The sequence below is a fragment of the Cariama cristata genome, unplaced genomic scaffold (assembly GCF_000690535.1).
Source record: "Cariama cristata isolate BGI_N322 unplaced genomic scaffold, ASM69053v1 scaffold1620, whole genome shotgun sequence".
NCBI classification, from domain to species: Eukaryota; Metazoa; Chordata; class Aves; order Cariamiformes; family Cariamidae; genus Cariama; species Cariama cristata.
Genome location: NW_009596175.1, coordinates 1 through 13,927, shown reverse-complemented (window position 1 = coordinate 13,927; position 13,927 = coordinate 1). Strand labels below are relative to the sequence as shown.

The window sequence follows — 13,927 nt, the reverse complement described above, 5'->3', positions numbered from 1 at the left end:
CCCCCCATTTCATACCATAGGCATACCATATGCATGCATACTGAGCACTTATGTTGTCTCTCAGGCCAATTAAATATTTGCAGAAGGTCGTATATCCTAGGCAAACATGAAAAAAAAAAAACCCAACAGTTGATAAGTTTACATTCGTCCTATTTCAAAACACACATACAATTAGTTTAATTTACACTATACAATATCTGTTAAATAGGAACATTACAGAGTTTCAAAAAGAATCACAGAATATATACAAACTGAATATTGAAATGGTATGAATTTCCTTCCCTTCTTTAAAGGGTCCTTTTTTTTTGTTAACGGTTGCTACATCTGGTTTTGGACACAGAGTGTTTATGTACCTATGCAGCACATTTCTGGAGTAGTAATAATAATAATAATAATAAAATGTGCTTTAGAACAAAACTAATATCAATTCTCCTTACTGCTCATTTAAAATAAATTAGTTTGGGTTTGGTTGTTTTTTTCTTTTTTTTAAATAAGTTGCATGATGTAAGATGTAAGCAAGGACGACGGTATTTTAAAATGTGTGAGCAATAGTTCTGCTGCATCACTGGTTTCTCATCCAACCTTTGGTTTCAAAGCCAACCCATTATTACATGGCAGTGTAAGTAGCCAAAACGCTTTATACGGCAGTACAGGTAGTTGAAATGCTTAACCCGAGAGCATTTCCGTGTCTTCATGACAGAGCTAGGGTCTGTGCCGACTTCCATGCTGCTCAAGTGCCTGACATGGCAACACCCGAAGCCACTGATGAAATAAGGCCACTTCCTTCCAGCTCTCCCCGGTTACAAAATCAGTTAAGGTCCTTATTTCCCAACAGTTGCACCCATCTGAAGAGCCAGAACTGACTGCAGACTGTTCCCAGACACAGTCCCAATACGTGAGCTTCGCCCCTGCAGCATCACGTCCTCGGGCTCAGTCCTCCGTGTCGGGCTGCACCCCCAGCATCGCGTGCAGCTCCTCCGCCGTGTACCCCAGCAGGTTCTGCAGGTCGCACACAAAGCGATACACGTAGCGTTTCCCTGAAGTCTTGTGGATGATGTTCTTGTCGTAATAGTAGCGTAGGCCTCGGCTGAGCTTCTCATAGTTCATTTTTGGCTTGTTTTTCCTCCTTCCCCACCTCCGTGCCACCTGTCAGTCCAAAAAGAAAGCAAAATGCAGAGTGTTTATTCAAGTCATGTTCTTCTAGTCGGTGGCTGATAAACACAGTTATTAAAACCCTTTCTCAGTCAGAGGATTTTATTTGCTTTGGATGTCCTAAACTCAGATAAGAGAAAAGTTGGTGACTGACCCTGCAACTGAACATGCTCCGAGACAATTAGCAGCAGCAGCTTCAGGAGAAATGGTCGATAGCAAGTATCAATGAAAAGGGTACCTATTTGTAGGGAATAGGCCAAAAATGTCTTTAAGGAGATCAAGTTTCTGGAAATACAGTCTCCTCTCTCAAGAAGAGACCATTTAACTGTTAATTTGCTATTGAGCAGCATGGGACAGCTCTTTAACTGGAAGTTGAATGATATGAAGTTCCTTGGAGTTAATGATTCCTCCCTTTTTTTTTTATTTTAAATAAAGGCTTCAGTGGACTTTACATCGCATCTCTTAATACAATAACTTTCCTACTGGTAACAGTATCAGGAAGTGAAAATGCATTCTATTTATTTTCAATGACTAAAACTCTAAGTTCCCAAAATATTTCAAAAGCAGTACTACCACATTTGCTACGTATCTAAAAGAACAACGATATGCGGAGTGCATTTTCCCCATGCCTTCATGCAATCCCAGGGATTGCCGATTCAACTACATCCAGTAAGATAATCTACACTATTACACTGTCAAAAGAACTAACTTTGTATACTACCTTTAAGTTTCAAGCCATACAACGTGTTCTCCTAACTACCAGCAAATGCTGATATGCCTGGGTGGGAGGAGAGGTAGGAGAGGTAGGAACATCCCACCGCAATCCTGACTGTACAATAAAGCATTTGCAGATAAAGAGATTTCAGCAAGTGTCTGATCATGTAAATGCTTTATATTCAAGAGTAGGCACACAGATGGCAGATCAGACCCTAAATCTTTTTATTCATCACAATTAGCCACATACCTCATCTGGGTCAGCAAGTTTAAATTCCCATCCATCTCCTGTCCAACTAATGAATGACTGACAGGACTTGTCAGTCAGTAACTCCAGAAGGAATTGCCATAGTTGTATAGGTCCACTGCCTGTCGAGAGAGAGGCAGCGGGGAGAAACCACAATTAATACTTCTGCAAGCTTTTACCACAACCAATGTATGTGACCATACTCGTATCACAGGACAGATCTTGTAATTACACTCCTAATTTACCTTTTTTTTTTTCTTTTTATAATATCAGAAAAAGAAATCTAAGGTTTTTCTCTATAACACAAATCTGCTCCTAAACATGTTAAAATTAAAAAAAGTCAGTTTTTTCATGGAAACACAGGGTCTGAAATAAGCTGTATCTTTCTCTTTCATACAGATCCCTTAGCTCTCACTCCCACCTCCCATCAGCTGCATTTCAAGCTCTAGAGCTTATCCTGCAGTCCTTGGTTTTGCAAATGTTCTAGAGGAAAAACTGATTTCAGCAAGGACTACAGGAACAAGGTCTTAACAGGCAAGCCAACACCTGCAGAAACTCTCAGTCCCAGTTTCCTTCTTTTTCAAACTGATCTAAAAGTGCATTTCATTTTTACGTGTTCTGACGTATCTGCCTATTCTTGCTTTAGACGGATAGTCCTATGAGACTTTCTTTCGTAGCATTTAAAATTGAACTCTTCATGAGTTGTAAGGCATACCTTGCAACTATACAACTTTATCACCATAGTACATGTTTACAGAGAATACTGACGTTACATAAGAAAAGGAGTGACCATTTTGCTTCACTACTTACCAGTAAAGCCAGCTAGAATTGCTGCCGGTATAACTGGTTTCCCTTGCTCTACAGGATCACTTCGTTCTTGAATATAGTCTTTGAAAGACATCGTAGGTTTGCTCAGACACAAGGACTGGCTACAGTCATCTTCAAAACTCTCATAGGATGGCACACGCTGTAAATCCACTAACGATGACTGGCTGTTCCAGGACTGTAGCATCGAATCTGAGCTTTCGTAACTTTCTGCACCACTGTCACTAGATTCGTGTTCTCTAAGCTTACCTTTATAAAGCAAAAAAAATTTAAGTGTTAGGTGTTTTTTTCTCCCCCCTCAGTCTAGCTTGTATACGTAAATTATGCAAAGGAGGAAAAGACATACAGAATATGGCCCTGGACCCATAGTTATCATGCAGATAATGACTCACCAGAATTATCTATCAGCAAGTTCAGATTGCTTCTTGGGAAATCTTGATTAACTGCACAGTAGTTCACACCAACAGCATCTGCTTGGGTTTTAGGGAACAATGAAAACTCTTGCTCTGGATTGAGGAGATTCGGTCCTGCGGAAGTCTGACAGACGTCAGTCAGGAGACTTTGTTTGGGATAACTGAGGGCTTTAGGGTATCCAGGCATTTGCATACCATAGGAATTCTGATCTACATTAACAGCTGAAGAAAGAAGTAAAAGAATTAATTAGATGATTTTCCATGCAGACCTTTAAACAGACTAATACACCTCCAGCACCTCGCTACAATTGTGCCACCAAGGAATAATTTCCCCATGAAAATCTATACTAAGAGAGTGATAGATGCTACAGGCCTACTGGAAAGGCTACTAAAGTCAGTGAGAAGATCCCCATCTAACGGGTTCCAAATCAGATTCTGTAAATCTCCCTCTAACTTGCTGACCACAAATATGTCTATTGTTTGTTCTTCAAGGAAACTACAGGGCTACAGAAAAAGCTGGAGAAGCTTAAGTGGTTTTGAGTAAGGCCCTCATCATTAAGTGGTGTAATAAGGTTGAGCTGGACACCAATCAAACAATCTGAGGGAGCTAGCACTGCGTCCCACACACTTTCAAAAACTCTATTACACTTCCACAGCCTTCAGAAAGGCCTCAACAGAACTCTTGCTGCTCCCCTCAGTGATGCTAGTTTTTGACTTGGTTCGCTAGGGGTGGGAGTGGTCATTCTGCTCCACAGATGTAGGCTTTGGCACACCAAGAGGAAATTCGATTTTCTCAAAGCCTTTGCTCTTCAAAAGATTTCTGATATGAATTAGATTACAATTAAACAATACTATGAAAGAAGGCTGTAGCAATTGAAGTCAAGTGTTCTCCTCAAGCACATTAACTATTCTGGTGATTTGTTTGTTTGTTTGTTTTTAAACTGGGATCTGTGACATGCTTAGAATAAACTGAGAGATGGAAAGTGTCAAATTTCTCAAAATACTTACTTAAGGAATTATTATTGACCCAGTGAGGAACTGAGGTGAGATGAGAGTTCTCCACATATTGATCCTGTGTTTTCTCTTGGCTGTCTGGGGACAGGAGGAAAAAAAAAATGAAAAAATTGGTTTTACAGTTTTAAAGATCTGACCTGTATGCTACCAAAAGCTTCTGACCCTATTGAGTATTTTAGGGTCATCGTTCACATAAATTTTATTAATACACTGCATTGCATTCTCTCTTGAAAAAAACCACACCAAAAAAACCTAACCAATTTCCAAGAGGCTTGAAAAGCATCATACCAATTGAATTTTAACATAAAACTTAGAAACAACAGTAATTACAGTGTGTTTTAAGGTCCAAGTCCTTAACGTATGTACCGAATGTTAAACTCCAAACCCAATGGAACTGCATGTAGGGTACCACCAGTGTTCACCTAAAACAACTCTAGGTGTCTTTGACTTCTTTACATTCATTCACTGAATTACCTCAAACCACTACATTAAAGGAACAAAAACTTGTAATAAGAAGTGAACAAATTTTGTCATTTCAATGATTATTCCAAATAAAATCTGACTGCAATAGGTACTCAGCCTGAACACGGAACGATTTCTGCAAATATCGGCATCTGTGTTTTGTGTACCAAGGATGTATTAATAGTTCTGATAATGCTTTTATTAACCAAGTTTTAAAGTTCACTTTGAGTTTTCATATGTAATAAAAGCCTTTCATAGTGAAACAAGCGTTGAAAGAGTCCTATTTCTGTTTCTGTTAGAAAAGTCTTAAAACAAAAGCTCTTTCTGGCTCTAACTACCTTTTATCATCTGTTCCAGGTGTTCCCACAGAATATCACCCACATAGTCAGGTGCCAGTTCCAGGAAACGCTCCTTGCCCAGGTTGCACAAGTCTTGGCCACTCATAAGAAACTGATGGAAGTTCACGTTTGCCAAGCTAAACTCATTGGTAGCCCATGAAAGCCACTGGCAAACTTGCTGTTCAGTCCACAGCCAGGGATCTGCAAGACAGAAAGTATCCAGCATTTAGAGATAACTCCTGACCTTTGTCAAATAATCTTCATTAGAAGGCAGCAGAGAATGAAAAAATTTGTTTACCCAAGTTATTTAGTCCTGAATGAATTTAGAATGAATGTATTCTTGCATTTTACAAAAAATACACAAAACAAAAACAACTAAACAAAAAACAGTCCTCTATTTTTCTTCTGCATTCACTTGTAATCAGAAATGTCCTCAGCTTACTTGATTCTCTCTTATGCTGCCAAAGCATGAGCTCTCCATGCACCCATTTCTAGTACCAGCAAGTCTGGCCTTTCCAAGTCAAGCTGTGCCAGATTCACATAGGATCCATTCTTGTATTTCCTACTGACATCATTCTTTCTCTTTTGAAAGAGCCGCTATTCAGCCTCCTCCTTAGCATTAAAAAAAGCGCTTATAAATAGAAAACACTTACTATTTGGGATACCCAGCCGACACTGTTCCTTTGTGAAACCACTGAAAGTATCTTTCAAGGCCTGACTCATCACAGCCTTACTGCACGGGGTTAACAGAGGCAATTCACAGTTGTTCGACTCTACAAGAAAGAAAAGGGGTGCAGAGGAAAAAGAAGATACATTAACTTTTAGGCCAGCCAAAGAAGTGACAGGTTTTTGCTGCGCTATTTGCTGTACTATTTCAAGAGTAAGAAGAGGATGCTAGAAACCAGGTATTTAAAACCCAGAAACAAACAGCGTAGATCCATTAAGTCAAAGATTTAATATATCAACACTAAAATCCCTGTGCTACTGGTTTAATAAAATTGCATCATGCTACATTAAAGCTTTGCAGCTTTCCATGATATAGATCCTCATTTACTCTTAGTAGTTACATAAAGTGCCTTTGCTGCAAGGAAACTTTACTATTTTTTTAAGGAAGTATGAGACTGCTTATTCCTATTTTGTCACCTATAGTTTGATCTCAGACTTTCTTATAACTCCAGACAGTCTTCATCCAGTTTGAGAGCTAAGTAACTGACAGCAGGGCTGTGAAGAACCAGCTTGCACTATTTATCACTGCTTTCCAATGGATTGGATTTCAGACCTTCTCACGCGTCTCTCAATCACCCAGGTACACAGTCCGATAGATTATTCTATCGTCTGAACCCAACAAGTGTGACTGGTAACGAGCTGTTACCCTGTGCCTAAATAATGCGACAAACCCCAAAGTCAGTACCATCCTATGCCAGTATAAATTACTAATCTGCTTAACTGATTTTTAAATTTGCAAGTAGATTCCATTTAAGGACAAATTTGGCTTCCACTCAGCCTTTCTTCTTGGGTAATTTTCACCAGAAGATGCCTCGTTTTATTCTGAAAGAAGAAATTCTGAGTCGAAAAAAGCCAACCACACTGCCTAGATGTTTCAGATTAGGAAACCTTTACTGATATTTTGTTTGTGATTGGTGTCATTAAGCTAAGGGTAATTTGAAGACAACTTAACCAACTCACTGCTGCATCCTTGAACATTTGACAGCCTCGGAGAACTCACAGGTTGCATTTGAAGGAGCTCGGCTGTGCTAGAGGCATGTAACGGTGGCAGGGTACATAAAGGTGATGAACTTGGCAGACTCCAAGTCAGTTCATGAAGCTGTGTGGCTCTTCTTGTTCTCCTAGACTATCTACAGGCTCCGTTTGACCCAGCAAGTGGAGCTCATTACCAGCCTGCGCTGAACTTCTGTTTTTACCACACCCATCCTCAATATCTGCTAGGACTTGCTTTGCTGACCAGAGCGGGTGACTGATTAGAATCACATTAGAACAAAGGACTGGTGGTTTTCAGAGGTTTGAGGTTGGTTAGTTTTTTTTTTTTCCTTTCCCTAAGGGGAGATAAAGGCAGCATCAGGTAAAATATCTACATTTTGGACAAAACTCCCTGTTTCGTCAGGGATTTTAGGCAAGGATTTGTAAAGAACAATGGGTAGATAGACCTACACCAAAAAAAAAAAAAAAAAACAAATAAATAAATCTGTAAACATCTCCACCGCTGTTTTTTAAGGTATGGAGTAAAATATAGTGGGATTTAACACCAAAGGGTCAAGAAAGGAGCTTGCAGAATACTTGCATTTTAATTATGGTTGAGATCTTGCAAGTTTAAATACACATAAAACTTTTTTTTTTTAAATTTTCAACTCTTAGCTCTGCTTTAATACCTACTAAGGGTTCTCCCATGGACAGTCAGTCTGTTAGACTATCAAGTTCTCACTCCTTTTCAGTACAGAGAACAGCAACTGTCCACAGAGACTCACATGAATAAAATCAAGCACATACAAAGAAGTCTGTGTACCAAAAGACTTCTTTTTAGGGAAATCCATGTTGTACTTGTAAGAGTACAGCCATGAAATGTTAGCTAGACCCTGTAAATTTCTGATCTTCTGACTGGACTAAGGAACGAAGTGAAGAGTTACCGTAAGAAGTAGAATCAAATCCTGTTGGCACTTCTTGAAGCGTTTGATCTTCATTTAGTGAGAAAAAATATCCAGCAAAGAGAGAGTTTGAGCTATCAAAGGTGTCAAACGCTGGTTGACGCTGTAATGCAACAGAATAAATAAAAAAAAAAGTTAGAATTTTGCTAGACTTCATTGCTAGGAAGTGGTTGGGTTAGGTTTCCTAGATTTGGAGATCATGCACAACCACTATCTTGAATCAGTCAACCTGTGCCTTTGACATATCAGCACAATGATAACAGAGCTTCTTGTACATGACTACAAGACAACTAACACTCAGACCACAGTGCTAGGTGGGTGGCATGTTCTGCAGGTTACAGTAAAGCCAAGGATATTCTTAGTTTTCCTGTAATTGAGGCTCTAAACAATAGAGAATGCATGTGTGTGCATATCTATCTACCTATTTATTACCAGGCATATTTTAAGGAAACCGTTATTTCCTTAACCCTTTAAATTGACTATCCATTTGATGAATGCTTGATGGCAGAAGCAGGATCAGTAAATTATGAAAAAACAACTGCCAGTGCAAGAGCTGTAGTAGATTTATGCAGCTTTTTTTTTTTTTAAAGGAAAAATCTAATCTGAACCACAACACTTGAAGCTATACAGCCAGCTTTACAGGACTTGAGGAAAGATGTTACTCCTTTGCTGTGACTTTTATACTTCTGAGTTACTAGATTTGCCAGCTACCACATTTTGCAGCCTTTCAAGTGCTCAAATGCTCAGTGAAACACTGCTAGTTTCATTATACAGAATGGGATAAACAGGACTGATGAAAACGTTCCAGGTAAAAGTGGATTCTACTGATATATTGACAACGTTCAATACAGTTCCATTTTGAAAACCTAACTTCTTTCAAACTTGACTTGTGTCAATTGTGTGTACCAGAAATGCTAGTACTTTTGCTAGATCCCCCCAGCCACATTAGCCTTTGGGGGGCAGAGGGAATGTTAACAGAGGAGGAAACAACTTTAAAAACAACTTAGGCAACTTGCCTGTTAGTCACAAGGAAATCATATCTGTAATATCTAGAGGCAGAGATAGATAAAAGTTGCCACTGAGATTTTTAAAAGCACTTGAGGATAGAACATTGTTCTGGAAAGCTACAGCTTGTTCGTGGCAGCAGCCACTGCACTTCAGGCAGCTGGAGACAAAGGCAAGTTGCAAATGTTTATTTGTTTTAGGCATCCACTGGTCTGCCAGCTTATGCCAAGGTCGAAGGTTTAGCTGAGGACCAGGCAAAGATTTTTCAGGGTGGGATTCACGAGCGATGCAAAAGCAACCTGAACTATGTTTCTGGAACAGCAAATGAGTATTAATATTTCCTCATACTCCCTAACTTTCCTTTTTATGTCACCACAAAGTTTCAAGTGGCTTAGTCTTTTTGCACCAGGTGCCTTTTATGTGCTGTGTGTCATCCCCCTCCAATCTCCCCAAATTACATTAACCCTACTAAGAAACAAAGGATCATACTTTTAAAGTTGTATTTTATAACAAGCTGCAATGCATCTTAGTACATACATTATGAAAGCATAGACTCTACAGAAGAAAAAGCTGGTAAAGTAAACAATATCATGCCTCGGTTAAGTGGGTTCAGAAATCTCCACCGAGCACTGGCCAGCGGAGACAAATTGTGTATGGTAGGGTCAGGTACCCCCCACAACCACAGTCAAAGCCAACCTGTGAAAAGGCTCACATCCGAATGAAACAAGTTAATAACAATTGCCAAATCTGCTAGTAAAAGATTCTTTGTACATTACTAGATAAAAGCACTGACTCATCGCTAGTACCTAGAAGAAAGGGCAAGTTCTTTCAACACAATCTGGAAACTCCTGCGTTTTGTGTAAATAGCTGACCCTTACCCTGAGTCAGTGGAAAAAACGCTGTGGCATGTGAATGAGTAAAATCCATACTGTGCTAGTTTCATATTTCAGAAAGGAGAAAATTAATGTTTAAGCAGGTTGTTGATTTAATAGCAGTAAAAAGGGAAGAAATTCTGCTTGCCCTATCAGTTATGCAACCATTTGATTTGGCTTTTCGACATATGTAAGAGTAACTATTACAGAACAAAATAAAAAGAAATGTGAACAGCTACAAAATAGTAGAATACAGGTCTCTCTTGACTTCATTATATGACAACTGAATACTGAATAACTGCTTCGAACAACCAGTGTTACAGAGCACACAGCTGTCAAATTGGGGGATCTCTTATGGACTTCGTTGTTGTTGTGGGCAGGAGAAAAAGCTAAAAAGGGACAGGAAACATCAGAGAAGCTAACATATCAGAGTCTCACTAACTGATTCTTCAAAACACGGACATTCCTCAAAGTTGGTGAGAGCAGAAAGTGTCTTCCTAACCTTTATTTGGTGTACATTAATCAATGCTGTGTAAAAAATTGATACTGGGATTAAAAAGCAACTTGCATGAATGGGGAGGAGGGAAGCCCTTAAAGACTGAGCCTTTATAGTCTGCTGCTCATTTGTCCTTGATTTGTAAGTTCCTTTCAAAACAAGATAACAGACACAGTCTATCTAAAGATAAAATATATTTAATAGCTACCTTTTGTTTCTTACAATGTATTGGACTTCCATTTCACATAATTGCAGGTAGTAAGGAAATAGCCTACTTTTTTTTTTTTTCCAGAAAATGCTCTCGAATGAATCAGACCTAACCAGTTGTATCAGAACAGCCTTCCCCCTGCCCCCCTCCAGTCTCATCAAGTTAAAGATGTAAAGACCACCGCTACTGCCAATCCTGTAACCTTTATTTAGGCAAAAGTTCCACCAGTTCCAATGACTTTGAGCTCAGTTCTCGTCTACCCCTTACTCAATTATTTCAAATTCTTAGAATTTGGGGGATGGAGGGAGGAAGCCTCCCTGGGGGAGAGGGTTGGGGTGCAAGATTTACATCTTCCTATTTCAGTTCCACTTTTCATATCTCTACGGAACTGAGTGGGAATACTCTAGAAGATTAGAGGTTACAAGAAAACAATTAAAACCTGAATATCTGTGTTCACCTTGGAAGGGTTATACAATTCCTGTGCTAGCATTAATAAGAACACAATAAATGCATTAGCTGGGAGATGCCCCAGTTGGGTTTAGAAGGTGACAGCTCAAGAGTACTCACCTTGAGCATTCCTCTGTACATGTTGGACACAGGAGCTACTTGATCCATGTTCCTGATCCCAAAATCACTCATCTGAAAAATGAAAGGGGTCACATGAAAAATGCTGCTACCGAGAAAGCAGACATGTTAACAGGTGTATCTCACTGCTTCAGTACAGGCTACAGAACAGCTCTTGGAATGAGACACAGGACGAGCTTTCCTTCTCATTGCTCACATCCCGACCACGCAGGGCACAATTCCCATCTTGCTCAAGCAGCCTTTTAACTGGAAGACCTTTCACAGGCATCACTGGTGTTTGCTCATTTCATAAAATTTTAACAAGAGGATGGTTAGCTTTTGATACCCAACGTGAGGGCTTTTAGTACCTTATTCTGTTAGTCTGAAAAGCCTACAGAAGTCCTTTGTCTACCAAGTACCTATCGCTTTGAGACATTTTCCACCTTTCACCCATTATCTTAAACATTTGGGGTTGTGTTATTTTCGCTTACTATGTTCCTGCTCACATGCCAAGATTCACTTTGGCCTTTCAAAGGAAGGAAGCGAAGTGACACAGTGCTCACCGCGATAACACCTTCATGAACTAACATTCACCCCTTTCACCCTTTTATGAACAATCATTGAAGCCAATGCCCAGCATTGGCAACCTGCTTCCTTTGCTAGGCAAAGCATCCCTAAACCATGTTAGTTATCTTGCACATTTTGTAAACACGGGATTAGCATATTTATAAAGCTTTAGAGTGCCTAAGTTTTAATTGAAAAGGGTTTATGCAGCAAAATATCCTTTTTAAAGAGATGATAATGGGACCACCATCAATATGTTCGTGCTATTGAAGTCAAGGCTATATCATATTCCCTGTATTACCAGGAACACGGTTGTGTGAGGCCTCTATAACCTGTTCTCCTATATAACACTTAACAAAAAGAGCGATAAGATTCATATCCTTTTACTGACCTATGGGAGAGATCAAACGTAAGGAATAACGCCAGTTTTATGGCCGCTGTTCAGGTTTATCGTGATGCTGCAATTCAGGTGTCAGTGAACAACACCTGATCAGACTACACTGCGGTAAGTTCTGCCTCAACAGTTTTCCTTCTCCTTTTTCACAGCATTGGGCTAAATTCTCTTGCTCCACCGAGACTCTCTGAAAACGTGCATTTGAATTTAAATAGTCACATAAGACACCATAAATATTTCCACAGAACCGTGATCACTTATTACAAGCAAGTTCTCATTAGCCATGTTAACACAAGGAGAAATCAAAACACAAACTTAAATTCAGAAAAAGATGGCAGATTAGGGGCTTAACAAAATAACCTCAGCTTGTTAAAATGACAACACATTCAAAAGCCATCCCTATGAGCGAAGAGGAAAATAAAAACATCCAAAGACAAGGAACCCTTTCATCCTTTTATATAGCTGATCACTTAAAAATCAAGAGTCCTTAACCTGAAAGGCCCATTTCAACTTCATTGTTATCAGATGTACGGGGCTTATCATTGAAATAAAATCAATCAACTGACTACAAAAGGAATATTCGACTTACACTTAATTAATGTTACCCAAAAATGCAATCTACTGAATGATGTTTTTTACCTCAAATAGCACGTACAAATATTTGATCTAAATTACACATCTCATTGAGCAGCAAAGAATTTTACACAGCATGGTTCTCACTCAGCAAGCATCCTAATCTTTTCATTAAATTTGCCACAGTTTAAACAACTGTTTATCCTTGCACTCAGCTGGGCTTTTAAAAAAAGTATATAGCAATTTCTAACACCCTTTGTTTTGCCTTTGAAAGCTGCTCTGGTGTCTAGGGATAACTAAGCGTTACCAATCGGAAAGTATTTGTGAGAACATTATACGTAGTTTCAGTAAGTTTAGATCTGATCCTGTTAGGGCTACAAATAAGATTTCTGATACTTTCAGGTGCAATCCTGGCCTCTACACGAATCCTGATAGGAACTTCCCCATTGACTAAAAGGACCGGGATTCTCTCCTTCCTGTTTTTTTTTTTTGTTTGTTTGTTTGTTTCTTTAGAAACGTTTAGGGTCCCAAGACAAAAGGTTTATATGAAGTCTTCATTACATGGCATCGCTCGTTAACCCAAGTCACTGTTTCTCTATGCTAGGCTGCTCGTTTGTTCTGTGGCCTTGCCTCGTGCACTACCCAGCTTACAAAAAAACGAGACATCAAGATCCCATCTAGTAACACACGAAGATCTTTAGCGTGTTTTGTAACACTCCAGTTGTTCTTCCTCCAGCCAAATCTCTCACATCGTCACCAATTCCTATAGCCTTTGCTCGTCGTACATCAGCTTTCTCCCCATCTGCAGTGCAAGTTTCCAGCCCTGAGATCCGAAACCCTTACAGAGGTACCGCAGGACAAGGGGAGCAGGAAAGGCAACGTGGCTTTTCATGTCACAAAGGGTTAAAGTTGGCTTTCTGCTGGACTTGGAAAGCTGCTGTTTAAGTTCAGAAAAGACATTATGGCACATCACAGTGCGACAGGGCCTCACTTCCAACTCCTCCACTAATGCTGATGACTGCTCCTTGCCAGCTATAATTGGTTTAACTGGCAGGACACCTTCTTCAACACCCCCGCATAGCTGAGTGGGTGAACCAGAACAGGGTCAACAGGATCAGGCACTTATTAACTAATACTCCTGAATTCTGATCAACTTCTTTTCAGCAATAGCCAGGTGCCTGCCCACAGCTGGATTCAGCTGGGAATCATCCACATGGAGAACTAAATGATGCTAGTGTCCGCAATGTATCTTCACTGGGTTTTTTTTTTTTTTAGTTTTGGGGTTTTGGTTGGGTTTTTTTTTGGGGGGGTGGCGGGGAGTGAGTGTCCTGTTGTTGTTTTGCTTTTAAACGGCAAATCTTTCAGACAAACAAAATCCGTACCGATGGGTTTAAGAGCCAACCGCCCGCCCTCGGGGCGCTGATCC

General features: G+C 39.8%; 1 protein-coding gene across 1 annotated transcript; it reads right to left on the bottom strand.

Annotated features, from left to right (window-relative positions):
• Positions 1-646: 646 nt before the first annotated feature.
• On the bottom strand, positions 647-11,048 carry ETS2 (v-ets avian erythroblastosis virus E26 oncogene homolog 2). The gene is made up of 9 exons (XM_009704804.1): positions 10,974-11,048; positions 7,808-7,928; positions 5,819-5,938; positions 5,166-5,366; positions 4,360-4,443; positions 3,331-3,573; positions 2,924-3,187; positions 2,117-2,235; positions 647-1,146 (listed from the first exon to the last, which is right to left on the bottom strand). Exons 1-9 carry the CDS (start codon positions 11,043-11,045, stop codon positions 931-933), a joined length of 1,440 nt encoding a protein of 479 aa, XP_009703106.1. The 5' UTR covers positions 11,046-11,048; the 3' UTR covers positions 647-930.
• Positions 11,049-13,927: the final 2,879 nt, after the last annotated feature.

What these genes read in the sequence shown, in the direction of transcription:
- ETS2 (XM_009704804.1), bottom strand. Translation starts at nt 11,045, where the DNA reads ATGAGTGATTTTGGGATCAGGAACATGGATCAAGTAGCTCCTGTGTCC. An exon ending in AATTCTAGCTGGCTTTACTG is followed by an intron (nt 2,236 to 2,923) that starts GTAAGTAGTGAA and finishes CTCTCTCGACAG; the next exon opens with GCAGTGGACCTATACAACTA. An exon ending in AACTTGCTGACCCAGATGAG is followed by an intron (nt 1,147 to 2,116) that starts GTATGTGGCTAA and finishes TTGGACTGACAG; the next exon opens with GTGGCACGGAGGTGGGGAAG.